The sequence below is a fragment of the Callionymus lyra genome, chromosome 15 (assembly GCF_982586985.1).
Source record: "Callionymus lyra chromosome 15, fCalLyr1.hap1.1, whole genome shotgun sequence".
Taxonomy (NCBI): domain Eukaryota; kingdom Metazoa; phylum Chordata; class Actinopteri; order Syngnathiformes; family Callionymidae; genus Callionymus; species Callionymus lyra.
In genome coordinates, this window is record NC_141832.1 from 5,597,209 (window position 1) to 5,609,262 (window position 12,054).

Consider the following 12,054-nt stretch of genomic DNA (forward strand, 5'->3'; position numbering starts at 1 on the left):
CACATCCTTTCATTATATTGAATCTTCTCTTGAACATTTGAGTTCTTTTCTGATGGTTATTTCGGGTACACCCCGGACATGGACTATATAATCCATAGACTCCATCTATAAACTGGCCTGGGAACACCTTGGGGTCCCCGGGAAGAGCTGGATGATTTAGCTCAGGTGAGGAAAGTTTGGCCCCAACACAATTTAATAGTGTCAATAGAACAAAATGTTTTTTTTTTAAATATATATTTACAATTAACATGCAAATATTTCAATGATTGTTCAATTTTCTGTTGCAACCTACGTCCTCCACAGCTAAAGGAAGAATGATGACTGAGGACGAGAGGATACAGTGACTCCAGTAGCTTTTAAAGGTGATGTTTGGACATATTTTTTAAACAAATGAAAGCAGTTATGACTTCGTCAAGAGTCATGTGGTCTGTAAATACTACAACACCAGAGTCAAGTACTGGACAATACTACACATATATACTTGTTACTACACTATCACAACACCAGAGTCAAGTACTGGACAATACTACACATATATACTTGTTACTACACTATCACAACCCCAGAGTCAAGTACTGGACAATACTACACATATATACTTGTTACTACACTATCACAACCCCAGAGTCAAGTACTGGACAATACTACACATATATACTTGTTACTACACTATCACAACCCCTGAGTCAAGTACTGGACAATACTACACATGTATACTTGTTACTACAGTATCACAACCCCTGAGTCAAGTACTGGACAATACTACACATGTATACTTGTTACTACAGTATCACAACCCCAGAGTCAAGTACTGGACAATACACATATATACTTGTTACTACACTATCACTATATATGGTGACACACATCAACACACTCAAACAAACACAATCTTCTATACATTATAAAGTGTGACTCACAGCAGGATGGGCTGCTCTGAAGTGATGACGTTTCCCTGAATGTGAAGGTTACACTTCATTGGTTGACCTGAGAAGATACACATGTTAGGCGTGAACAGGACCTTCTGCTTGAAAACAAATCTCACCGTCCAGGCAGCGGTTGTTGTACTTCCTGTAGGCGCTCACGGCGTCGTCCTTGCGCACGAAGACCACCTCGGCCACGCCCACCTTGACCAGGCGCGCTCGCTTCAGGGCGCCGCACACGCAGAAGAGCTCCACGATGTCCTCCTCCGTGACCCTGGGGTGCAGGTTGTTCACCGTGATCTTGGTTCCTTCCAGGGGACTGAAGGCCGGCTGAGGGGGCGTCGGGGGGGTTCTGCTGGTGTCCGCCGGTCTCTGCTGGAGGGTCCTGGGCGCCGGCGGGGGGGCCGCGGCGGGGGTCCGGTTGGGCCGCATGGGCGCGACCGGGACCGGGGCAGGAGGGGGCGCCGTGTAGGAGTCGTTCTTCACCACTTTAGTGATGGGAGCAGACATGTTGAAGGAGCCGAGACCAGACTGTCGAGGGAGAGAGACTGTCATTTAGAACCACAGCTGTCAATCAACCCTGAAGACGTGCTTTAAACAAAGACGTTTACAGATGATGGCGAGAAGGTAAAGGGCAAGAAAAACACACAAAAAGATGGAACACACTTTAAAAAACACAAATATTTGAGCACATTCAGATGGATATTAATAGTTTTATCTTATAAGTGTCGAAATCTCCTCCAGAACACAAGGACGCACACACACAGAACACGACGACACACACACACACACACAGAACACGACGACGCACACACACAGAACACGGCGACGCACACACACAGAACACGGCGACGCACACACACAGAACACGGCGACGCACACCCACAGAACACGACGACGCACACACACAGAACACAAGGACGCACACACACAGAACACAAGGACGCACACACACACAGAACACGAGGACGCACACACACAGAACACGAGGACGCACACACACACAGAACACGAGGACGCACACACACACACACACAGAACACGAGGACGCACACACACACAGAACACGGCGACGCACACCCACAGAACACGACGACGCACACACACACACAGAACACGGCGACGCACACACACACACAGAACACGGCGACGCACACACACAGAACACGCACACGGCGACGCACACACACAGAACACGACGACACACACACACACACACACAGAACACGACGACACACACACACACACACACAGAACACAACAACACAGGATCTTTGTTCATGAGCAACATTTCAGCGACTGAATGTTTCAGTTGTTGTCGATTCTGTTGATGGTTAAACGTATCATTTCTATCAGGACATGAATGTAGCATCATTTTAAATGACTATATAGATATTTATGTTATGTTTACATTTCATACTTTTAACTACTCTTTATTCAAACTACAGCGTTTCCTTATATTTTCCAACTTTCGGTTTAATAGTCATTTGGAACGAGTACAAAGAATGACATGTTTCTCACATGATCTAAACTATTGTTGGGAAAGATTCTCACACATTCTGCTGGAAAAGGTTGAAAAGGTCAAATATTGCGTGAACTCTCACCCGTGACTGCAGCATGGAGTTGGTGTTGATCTTCAGTCGTTTGGAGAGAACGCCTTCGGACTGGTGCAGCAGCGGCTGTGGAGCAGAGACGGTCGTTCGTTGAGCAACAATATGTCCAACATGATTGACAGGTCATGCATCCTAACATCCACGCTCGTGTGCTGCTGACCTGGGAGCTGTGCAGTCCTCCCGCCGCCCCGACCGGACGTTGCTACGAACAAACACAGATGGTCAACTGGGTGAAGCGTGGCACGTGCTGGACGGAAGGTTCGCCGCTCACCTGGATGACTTTGGTGATCTTCAGCGGCGGCACGGCGTTGGTCTGTATGGACGAGCCTCCGATGCTCCTCTTCAGGCTCAGTCTGTCGCGAGCGTCCACCATCTTGCTGCCGTTGGTCGTGAACGGTCCGGCCGTGCTCAGCCCTGGAGCGCCGGCGCTGAACTGTCTGGCCTTCAGCCCGGCGAAGCTGCTGGTCTGGATCTGAATGGGCGGCATCATGTGGCCCTGGAACGGACGCGCGGTCGCGGCCCCCGGCTGGACCTGAACCGTGAACATATTCTGTCCCTGCTTGCGAGAGTTGATCATCTGTCGGGCGTCCTGGACGCCTCCGCCCGTCGCTGCTGCTCCCCCTCGCCCTCGACCACGGATCTTAAAGCGAGCGTCTTTCTGGGCCAGTTTCTCTCTCGCGTCCTTCACCTGAAACCCTGCGACGAAGGAGAACACAAAATGAGACGCCTTTGCAAACCAGAGCAGGTTTTCTCTCAAGTCGCAGTCAAGTAACAAGTGTTGCTACAGGTTTTCAAAGCTAAATTCAAGGCTTAAAGACCCGCTCTAGTAGAAGAACTCACATTTCTCCTTCAAACTCTTCACTGGCTTACAATTTCTTTCAGGATCAACTTTAAAATTCTGGTTCTTACTTTCAGATCTATTCATGGTCAGACCTTCCATCAGTGATCTGATCCAGCCTTACACCCCAGCTCGGGCTCTGAGGTCTGTGGACCAGAATCTACTGATGGTTCCTGCTACACATGTGTTGACCAGGTGTCTAATCTCTTATCTCATCCTTCACGGGAGTGGGATACGTGGAGCTTGGATTCATGTCCGTGTTCATACCCAAGCGGTCCCAGTGTTAGGGTGAGACCGGGATGACCTTGGCTAGATCAGGCCCGATGTTCACAAAGAATCCATTGATGAATCCTGCATGTTGTTGTACTTAGAGTATGGGGGGGGGGGGGTGACTCGGTTTTGAGCGTTTATCTTCAGTATCATCATTTAAAATATTCCATTATTTTTTAGTACGATTCATGTTTGCAAAAATGAATCATATGCATCTTTCACATCCGTTTCATTGTAAACATTGTTCCAGTTCTGCCGCAGTAGCTCATTACTCAGTGAATTCAATCTTCCTTCAGTCCTGACTGTATGTGTGTTTGAGCAAAGACTGGTGGGTCACTTATATTATTTATAAGGAGACCTCTTGTTGTGTCCTTAACATTAGTAAACAATATTATCAATTTAAGTAACAACTGTGTGTAGTGACAGCGATTGATGAAAGGTTGTAGGTCCATTGTAAACATATTACTGAACTCATCGATTCTAGTGATTTGTTTACGATTCAACAGGTCAATGTTTACGTCGCCACAAATAAAAACTTACTTCAGAGAATAATATCTCACCCATATATTCATTAAAATCTTCTATTTTAAGTCAGGTGCTCTGTAAACACAGCTTACAACTATATTTTTACCTTTCTTTAAACAGAGTTCTATCGTTACACATTCTAATAAGTCAAAAGCTTTTGACATGTTTTGTAAAGTCTCCTACTTGATGGTATTCTAGATGAATATGGACACTTCTCCTCAACCTCTGTTTCCTGTTAACGCATACAACATTATATCTATCCAGGAAAAAAGTCTGTCCCTTTGTCTTCTTTAATCCAAGTTTCCGACACTGCAAGGACACTAAATGGTCTTTTGAAGTGATTTAGGTATTCCTTAATGTGGCCGAAGTTGGTCTAAAGACTCCTGCTGTTGAAGTGAATTATTGATACTTTTCCATCCATTTCAATGGCATCTCTATGGGCTTGTTAAATAACAAGTGATTATCCGGGTCAGTTCTTGGGTCAGATGAGGCATGTTTCACATGTTGATTTATAATCAGATCCACATTATTCTGCACAGCAATCCTTTTAGATGGATCCATCATATTTCAGTCTGTGTATAAACTATTGTACTTTGCTGTGCTGTAGTTAAGGAGTGTTCGTACTTGTACTTGTCCAAATCTTCCTCATTCCTGATCTACATTATTTTGAATCTTTCTGCTGATGCTCCATTCGTCATAAACCTGACTTTTAAGTCCAATGAAGAACTTCCATCAACTTTAAAATACATAAAGTACATAGTAGTTGTCGTCTCATACCATGTCACTTAAATTATTGTCGGTTAAAGAGTTGATTCTTATCGTCGCTGCACTTTCACACATGTTGCCAAAGCAAACGTCTCTTCTAGAAGTGGCTACATTTGAACATGTTGACGTAGAAACACGACATGAATCTGCTCAGAGTTCCACGCTTCAACTTCACTGTTCTGTTCAACTATTGTGATTTCACATCAATCATAATATTACCCAGAGTACTGTTGGACTATTCCGGTGTATATGGTTCGCTACGGTTTATATTTAACACTCATTTGTGGCAGATGTTTAGACTTGTTTTAAGTTTTTCTGGAACAATTCTCCTCTGGTGGAGCTTCAATCCAAGAGGGGTTGTCTGGAGGTATTTGGATGTTTTTAAGTGTTTTTAGCACGAAGACAACTGAGCTCCAGTCTCTACATTAAAATGAACAAACATTTTTGTCTATAACTCTAAAAAGAACAGATTAGTCTGAAAATAATCCTAACATTAGTAGACATGAAGGTGAGTAGAAATGAGGTTTGAATTTTGTGTCAAAGATCACTTTAAGACTTCTTAAGGATCCACAGTGTTTGTTCACCGCTGGGCCAAGCTTTGAAAGCATGCATTCTCAACGGAGAATGACCCGTGTTGGCTCATCACCCACCGGGTCCTCCTCCTAGACCAGGTCCTCCTCCGAGTCTCTGTCGCACGTCATTGGGTCCGATCTTCTGGCGAGCGTCGAAGCCCGAGCTAGCACCTCCTGCTCCTCCTGCTCCGCGGCCGAACATGGTTCTGAGGGAGGAGTCGAGGGTTGAAATGAGTCTTCGAGTCAAAGTTAGTCAAGGGAGGAATCACACTGTGTAAACACTCTTTGGAAAATGTTAATATCATAAAGCAATATTCACATATTAAGATATTTTAAACCATTTGCAAAGTACAACAGTAAAGTATTTTTCTAGATCAGTTATTTTAATGTTGTTAAAAACAACAAAGGCGTCTTTAAAACCTGCTATGAAATGTTTAGTATTACTGTGCGTTTATTGAGTTGTTAAATGGCCTCTAACGTTTAAAAACTTTGAACACACAACCTCCATTTTCTTCTGAACGGTTCTAACGTCGTGTGTTTGTGTTTATTACTTTTCTAGTGAAACTATTTCCATCTTAACCAGCGACTTGATGAAAGAACGAAATAAAGAAGGCGAAAGAAAAGGTCGAAGAAAACCTCAAATAATTTCAACACATTATTTCCAAACACATATGTCAAGAGATAACGGAGTATATCTGAAGTTTAACGACATTTATCGCTGAAATGTCGAGTAAGAAGAAGAAAAAGTTTAAGGCCACAGATGAGGTTTAGCATTCACATGCTAACCAGTGTTAGCCGCGCAGCTAACAACAACTGTGGTTTCTGACTATAGTACGTGCAGGATTGAAAAAAAACATACATTTAAAATACGCGAGATACTACCAAATAAACTTTTCTCACCTCTTGATCGGGGCTTTTGGGTTTATACGGCGCTGTCGTATGACTTCATCCAGAGAAACGTCTGCCATTTTCTTTCTGCGCCTCGGCGAGCATGCGCAGTAGATTATTTCAACGCAGCTACGGGCTCCGCCTCGGTCCAAAATACAAACGCGATAACGGGCAACTATTCACTGTCTTGAGGACAAAACACAGCACTTTCTGTTGATTAAATACTTAATTATGTAGATTAAATTAAAAGAGATTAATGGGTTTATTGGATGTGTTGTTATCAAGCGAGTTTGCTGAGTTTCACTTACAAAATCTGTGATCGATTGCTTCGCTTGGGATTCGTCTACCCATGATCCTTTGCGCCGGATAAAACTACTTATATACCTTAATAAACGTGACTAACACGTACTAAAGTATTAATTTAGAGTATTAATGTGTGGTTACTGTTCACAGCAGCTGTTCACAGCCGTGACGCTTCACTCAGACGCTGGTGTTCTGAAGGCACCGTGAGTGAGAGTCGCTGCTCTCTGCTCCGAGAGCGTCGCTCTGGGATTGAGTGGTCATGCCTTAAACTGATGAGTAAGGAAAATAACGATGCGGGGTGACGCCCGTGTCCTCGTACTTACGAGAGGAATTTTTGAAAGGGGACAGGTCCACCTGCGCAGGTGACTCACCTACTTTGTGAGATGCCTCGTGGGACCAGGATCTTCCCTGAACCCTAGACCTGTTCAAAACAACTAACCGGGACCAGGATCTTCCCTGAACCCTAGACCTGTTTAAAACAACTAACCGGGACCAGGATCTTCCCTGAACCCTAGACCTGTTCAAAACAACTAACCGGGACCAGGATCTTCCCTGAACCCTAGACCTGTTCAAAACAACTAACCGGGACCAGGATCTTCCCTGAACCCTAGACCTGTTCAAAACAACTATCCTGGACCAGGATCTTCCCTGAACCCTAGACCTGTTCAAAACAACTAACCGGGACCAGGATCTTCCCTGAACCCTAGACCTGTTCAAAACAACTAACCGGGACCAGGATCTTCCCTGAACCCTAGACCTGTTCAAAACAACTAACTAACTTGTAACTGGAGCACAAACCTGTACCCAGTTTATCCAGACACTAGTTTATATTAACATCAGTTTTAGTTAATACTCAACTGCAGTAAATACTATTTACTTCATACTTGATTCTGTTATATATATTATTAATGTATTGTCTTTAAATGTTCACATCATTATTATTGTTTATTGATTAAAACTGGTTTAATTATTAGTTATTTCTGTTTTTATCTTGATTCTCTTCATCAATCTTCAAGTAGTTAGATAGTAATATTTCTTATTAATTCGTTTAATCACATATTTCAACACAATATTTACGTGAAATGATGACGTTAATCTTTGTGTCCTTTTCTTGCATCATTTAATTTCATCTATTTTTCTTCATCTTTGCACTTTGTTCTTTAATCTGTTCTTTGTTCTCCTTCTATCCTTTGACTTCATTCTTACATTTGTTCTTTGATCCTTCATGTCAGAGAGTCAATGTTACTTTGATCATTTAAGTCACATGAACTATAATATACTATAATATAATAAATATAAATTATGTAAGTTATTAATGTTTGTCGTACGAACATCATTTCTAATGATCAACGTGATCATGAGTCATGTGACTAACATGAACCAATGATACGATCTAGTGACTTGATGTTGCACCGTGAGTGGAAGGTTGTGTAGATATGTTTGATCTGTTGATCCAGTAAGTTGAGGTTAAGTTAGTGACTTAGTTACTGTTAAACCAATAGTTGATTTATTGTCAGAGTTAAATGAGAAATGTTTGATAATAAATATAATCAATGTTAGCAAGAATTTGTAGATATGATGTGTAGTACCAAGTATATATGTGTAGTATTGTCCAGTACTTGACTCTGGGGTTGTGATAGTGTAGTAACAAGTATATATGTGTAGTATTGTCCAGTACTTGACTCTGGTGTTGTGATAGTGTAGTACCAAGTATATATGTGTAGTATTGTCCAGTACTTGACTCTGGTGTTGTGATAGTGTAGTACCAAGTATATATGTGTAGTATTGTCCAGTACTTGACTCTGGTGTTGTGATAGTGTAGTAACAAGTATATATGTGTAGTATTGTCCAGTACTTGACTCTGGGGTTGTGATAGTGTAGTAACAAGTATATATGTGTAGTATTGTCCAGTACTTGACTCTGGTGTTGTGATAGTGTAGTACCAAGTATATATGTGTAGTATTGTCCAGTACTTGACTCTGGTGTTGTGATAGTGTAGTACCAAGTATATATGTGTAGTATTGTCCAGTACTTGACTCTGGTGTTGTGATAGTGTAGTAACAAGTATATATGTGTAGTATTGTCCAGTACTTGACTCTGGTGTTGTGATAGTGTAGTAACAAGTAAATATGTGTAGTATTGTCCAGTACTTGACTCTGGTGTTGTGATAGTGTAGTAACAAGTATATATGTGTAGTATTGTCCAGTACTTGACTCTGGTGTTGTGATAGTGTAGTAACAAGTACATATGTGTAGTATTGTCCAGTACTTGACTCTGGTGTTGTGATAGTGTAGTAACAAGTACATATGTGTAGTATTGTCCAGTACTTGACTCTGGTGTTGTGATAGTGTAGTAACAAGTACATATGTGTAGTATTGTCCAGTACTTGACTCTGGTGTTGTGATAGTGTAGTAACAAGTACATATGTGTAGTATTGTCCAGTACTTGACTCTGGTGTTGTAGTATTTACAGACCACATGACTCTTGACGAAGTCGTTACTGCTTTCATTTGTTTTTTCAAACCAAAATATGTCCAAACATCAGCTATAAAAGCTGCTGGACTCACTGTATCCTCTCGTCCTCAGTCACGAGGAATGTTTAATTATAGATCAAGGCTCCAAGAAGACACAAGTACACTTGTTGAGTCCAGCGACAGAGACAAAAATGAAGAGACGCACTCGAGCGTGGATTTGTTACGAGTGTATTTACAGGATAAAGGAGGGTCAGGGGTCGTAGGTCAGGCGTCGTGGCCGTGGTAGAACTTGGACAGGAAGTCAGTCGGACGCGGCGCCTCTGTCGTGTGGAAGTACCTCATGATGTGAGTCTTCTGCTTCCACATGTTGATGGTCTCCTCCAGGTCCATCTTGCCCTGCAGGAGTCACACGAGTCAGACGAGTCACACCAGTGCCGTGACCCCAGCGACTCACCTTGATGACCAGCATGTCGATGACCCTGGGGTCGGCCACGACCTTGTTCTTGTCGAACATCTCCCGCAGTTTGGCTCGTCCCTGACCAACACTGATGTCCAGCTGGAAGATGTTCACTGTGGAGAGTCCAGGCTCGTCGTCAGCGACCAAAATATTACATGAATCAATATTGATTAATTTAATAGTTTATGAAGTTAACCTGGTGATTTATTCAGGTTTACTTCATAAACTATTGATTAATTTAATAGTTTATGAAGTAAACCTGGTGACTCGTCAGGTTAACTTCATAAACTATTGATTCATTTAATAGTTTATGAAGTGAATCTGGTAAACCTGACGAGTCACCAGGTTTACTTCATAAACTATTAAATGAATCAATAGTTTATGAAGTTAACCTGACGAGTCACCAGGTTTACTTCATGATATATTAAATGAATCAATAGTTTATGAAGTTAACCTGACGAGTCACCAGGTTTACTTCATAATATATTAAATGAATCAATAGTTTATGAAGTTAACCTGACGAGTCACCAGGTTTACTTCATGATATATTAAATGAATCAATAGTTTATGAAGTTAACCTGACGAGTCACCAGGTTTACTTCATGATATATTAAATGAATCAATAGTTTATGAAGTTAACCTGACGAGTCACCAGGTTTACTTCATAATATATTAAATGAATCAATAGTTTATGAAGTTAACCTGACGAGTCACCAGGTTTACTTCATGATATATTAAATGAATCAATAGTTTATGAAGTTAACCTGACGAGTCACCAGGTTTACTTCATAAACTATTAAATTAATCAATAGTTTATGAAGTAAACCTGACGAGTCACCAGGTTTACTTCATAATATATTAAATGAATCAATAGTTTATGAAGTAAACCTGACGAGTCACCAGGTTTACTTCATGATATATTAAATGAATCAATAGTTTATGAAGTTAACCTGACGAGTCATCAGGTTTACTTCATAATATATTAAATGAATCAATAGTTTATGAAGTTAACCTGACGAGTCACCAGGTTTACTTCATGATATATTAAATGAATCAATAGTTTATGAAGTTAACCTGACGAGTCACCAGGTTTACTTCATAAACTATTAAATTAATCAATAGTTTATGAAGTAAACCTGACGAGTCACCAGGTTTACTTCATAATATATTAAATGAATCAATAGTTTATGAAGTAAACCTGACGAGTCACCAGGTTTACTTCATGATATATTAAATGAATCAATAGTTTATGAAGTTAACCTGACGAGTCACCAGGTTTACTTCATGATATATTAAATGAATCAATAGTTTATGAAGTAAACCAGGCTGACGAAACTAAAACATGATAATAATTATTAAATATATATATATCGTAAGAAATATAATGTTTAACACGTGTTTAAAACACGTTTCTACTTCTTCAGTGTGTGTACATGTACTGTTTATTGTTGTTGTTGATGCATTTTATCATTTTATTTATTATTCTTTTTATTGTATGATTTTTGTTTCAATGTTAATCTATTATCATTGTTACTTATTGTTGTATTATTGTTTTATATTTACTATTTATGTATCGTTTTTGTTATTTTGAATGTGTATGAATTTTTTGTTTTTACCTCTTGTGTGACGATTTCAATTAGTGTTTATCAATCAATCATCAATATATTAATGATATAGTACAAATATATCAACAACTCGACAATAGTCACATGTTTTAAACCCTTACTTTATCATAAATAATATAAATTTAGTGTTATTTGCGTTGTTTTTTAGCTTGTTTAGCTAGTTTAGCTTGTGTATTTTGTGTAGTTTGTTAGCTTGTTTAGCTAGTTTAGCTTGTGTATTTTGTGTAGTTTGTTAGCTAGTTTAGCTTGTGTATTTTGTGTAGTTTGTTAGCTTGTTTAGCTAGTTTAGCTCGTAGCCACACAGTCGCGACCTTGACGTCAGTAGCGTCCTATCGTGGCGCGGCAGCGATACACACCTGTGTTCGGGATCTCTCGGTACCAGGCCCGGTACAGCTCGCGGACTCTGCGCTTGGCCTCGTCCAGGTCTCGACTCAGAAAGGGTTTAACAACTCTAGCAGCAGCGGCTGCGGATCGGCTCGCTGTGGTGGCCGCCATGACAGCCGCAGTGTCGTGACGTCACGGCCGGGGATCCTTGCTTTACGGTGGCGCGCAGCAGCGCCGCTCACCGGGCGGGAGAGCGCATGCGTCGGTTAGCCACTAGCTAAGCTAGCAAGAGTAGCGTTTCGTTTAAAACAAAACAAAAAACGGTGAATAATAATATGGATCTAATACAATTATATATTTATTTTATTTATATATATTTTTAATTATTTATTTGTATTTTATTTTATTCTGTAATGCCACCAAGAAAGAAAAATCCTGTTTTATGTTTACAACACTGGCTGTAAAATATTTAAATTCG

The 12,054-nt window shown here is 40.9% G+C and overlaps 2 protein-coding genes and 1 non-coding gene across 3 annotated transcripts in view; 1 reads left to right on the forward strand and 2 right to left on the reverse strand.

The window, feature by feature from the left end:
* The window catches only part of poldip3 (polymerase (DNA-directed), delta interacting protein 3), a 7,115-nt gene extending 625 nt beyond the window's left edge, over positions 1–6,490 (reverse strand). The window contains exons 1-7 of the mRNA XM_087809817.1: positions 6,407–6,490; positions 5,585–5,712; positions 2,808–3,232; positions 2,697–2,738; positions 2,528–2,602; positions 1,046–1,454; positions 921–987 (exon numbers count right to left, since the gene is read on the reverse strand). Coding sequence (XP_087665943.1) covers positions 921–987; positions 1,046–1,454; positions 2,528–2,602; positions 2,697–2,738; positions 2,808–3,232; positions 5,585–5,712; positions 6,407–6,474 — 1,214 coding nt within the window. The 5' untranslated portion in view covers positions 6,475–6,490. The remainder of the gene's footprint in view (positions 1–920; positions 988–1,045; positions 1,455–2,527; positions 2,603–2,696; positions 2,739–2,807; positions 3,233–5,584; positions 5,713–6,406) is intronic.
* A 466-nt stretch (positions 6,491–6,956) lies between these two features.
* Positions 6,957–7,107, forward strand: LOC148064622 (U12 minor spliceosomal RNA). Its single transcript, XR_015713467.1, has one exon. It is a non-coding gene; the product is annotated as a U12 minor spliceosomal RNA (small nuclear RNA).
* Positions 7,108–9,382: 2,275 nt separating this feature from the next.
* On the reverse strand, positions 9,383–11,767 carry ndufa6 (NADH:ubiquinone oxidoreductase subunit A6). Its single transcript, XM_087809305.1, has 3 exons — positions 11,609–11,767; positions 9,625–9,740; positions 9,383–9,566 (listed from the first exon to the last, which is right to left on the reverse strand). The coding sequence occupies exons 1-3, from the start codon at positions 11,745–11,747 to the stop codon at positions 9,435–9,437; spliced, it is 387 nt and encodes a 128-aa protein (XP_087665431.1). The 5' UTR covers positions 11,748–11,767; the 3' UTR covers positions 9,383–9,434.
* Between the last annotated feature and the right edge of the window lie 287 nt (positions 11,768–12,054).

Coding starts and splice junctions, on each gene's coding strand:
- ndufa6 (XM_087809305.1), bottom strand. CDS start 11,747: ATGGCGGCCACCACAGCGAGCCGATCCGCAGCCGCTGCTGCTAGAGTT. Junction 9,741..11,608: donor CCGAGAGATCCCGAACACAG/GTGTGTATCGCT, acceptor GACTCTCCACAG/TGAACATCTTCCAGCTGGAC. Junction 9,567..9,624: donor TCGACATGCTGGTCATCAAG/GTGAGTCGCTGG, acceptor TGACTCCTGCAG/GGCAAGATGGACCTGGAGGA.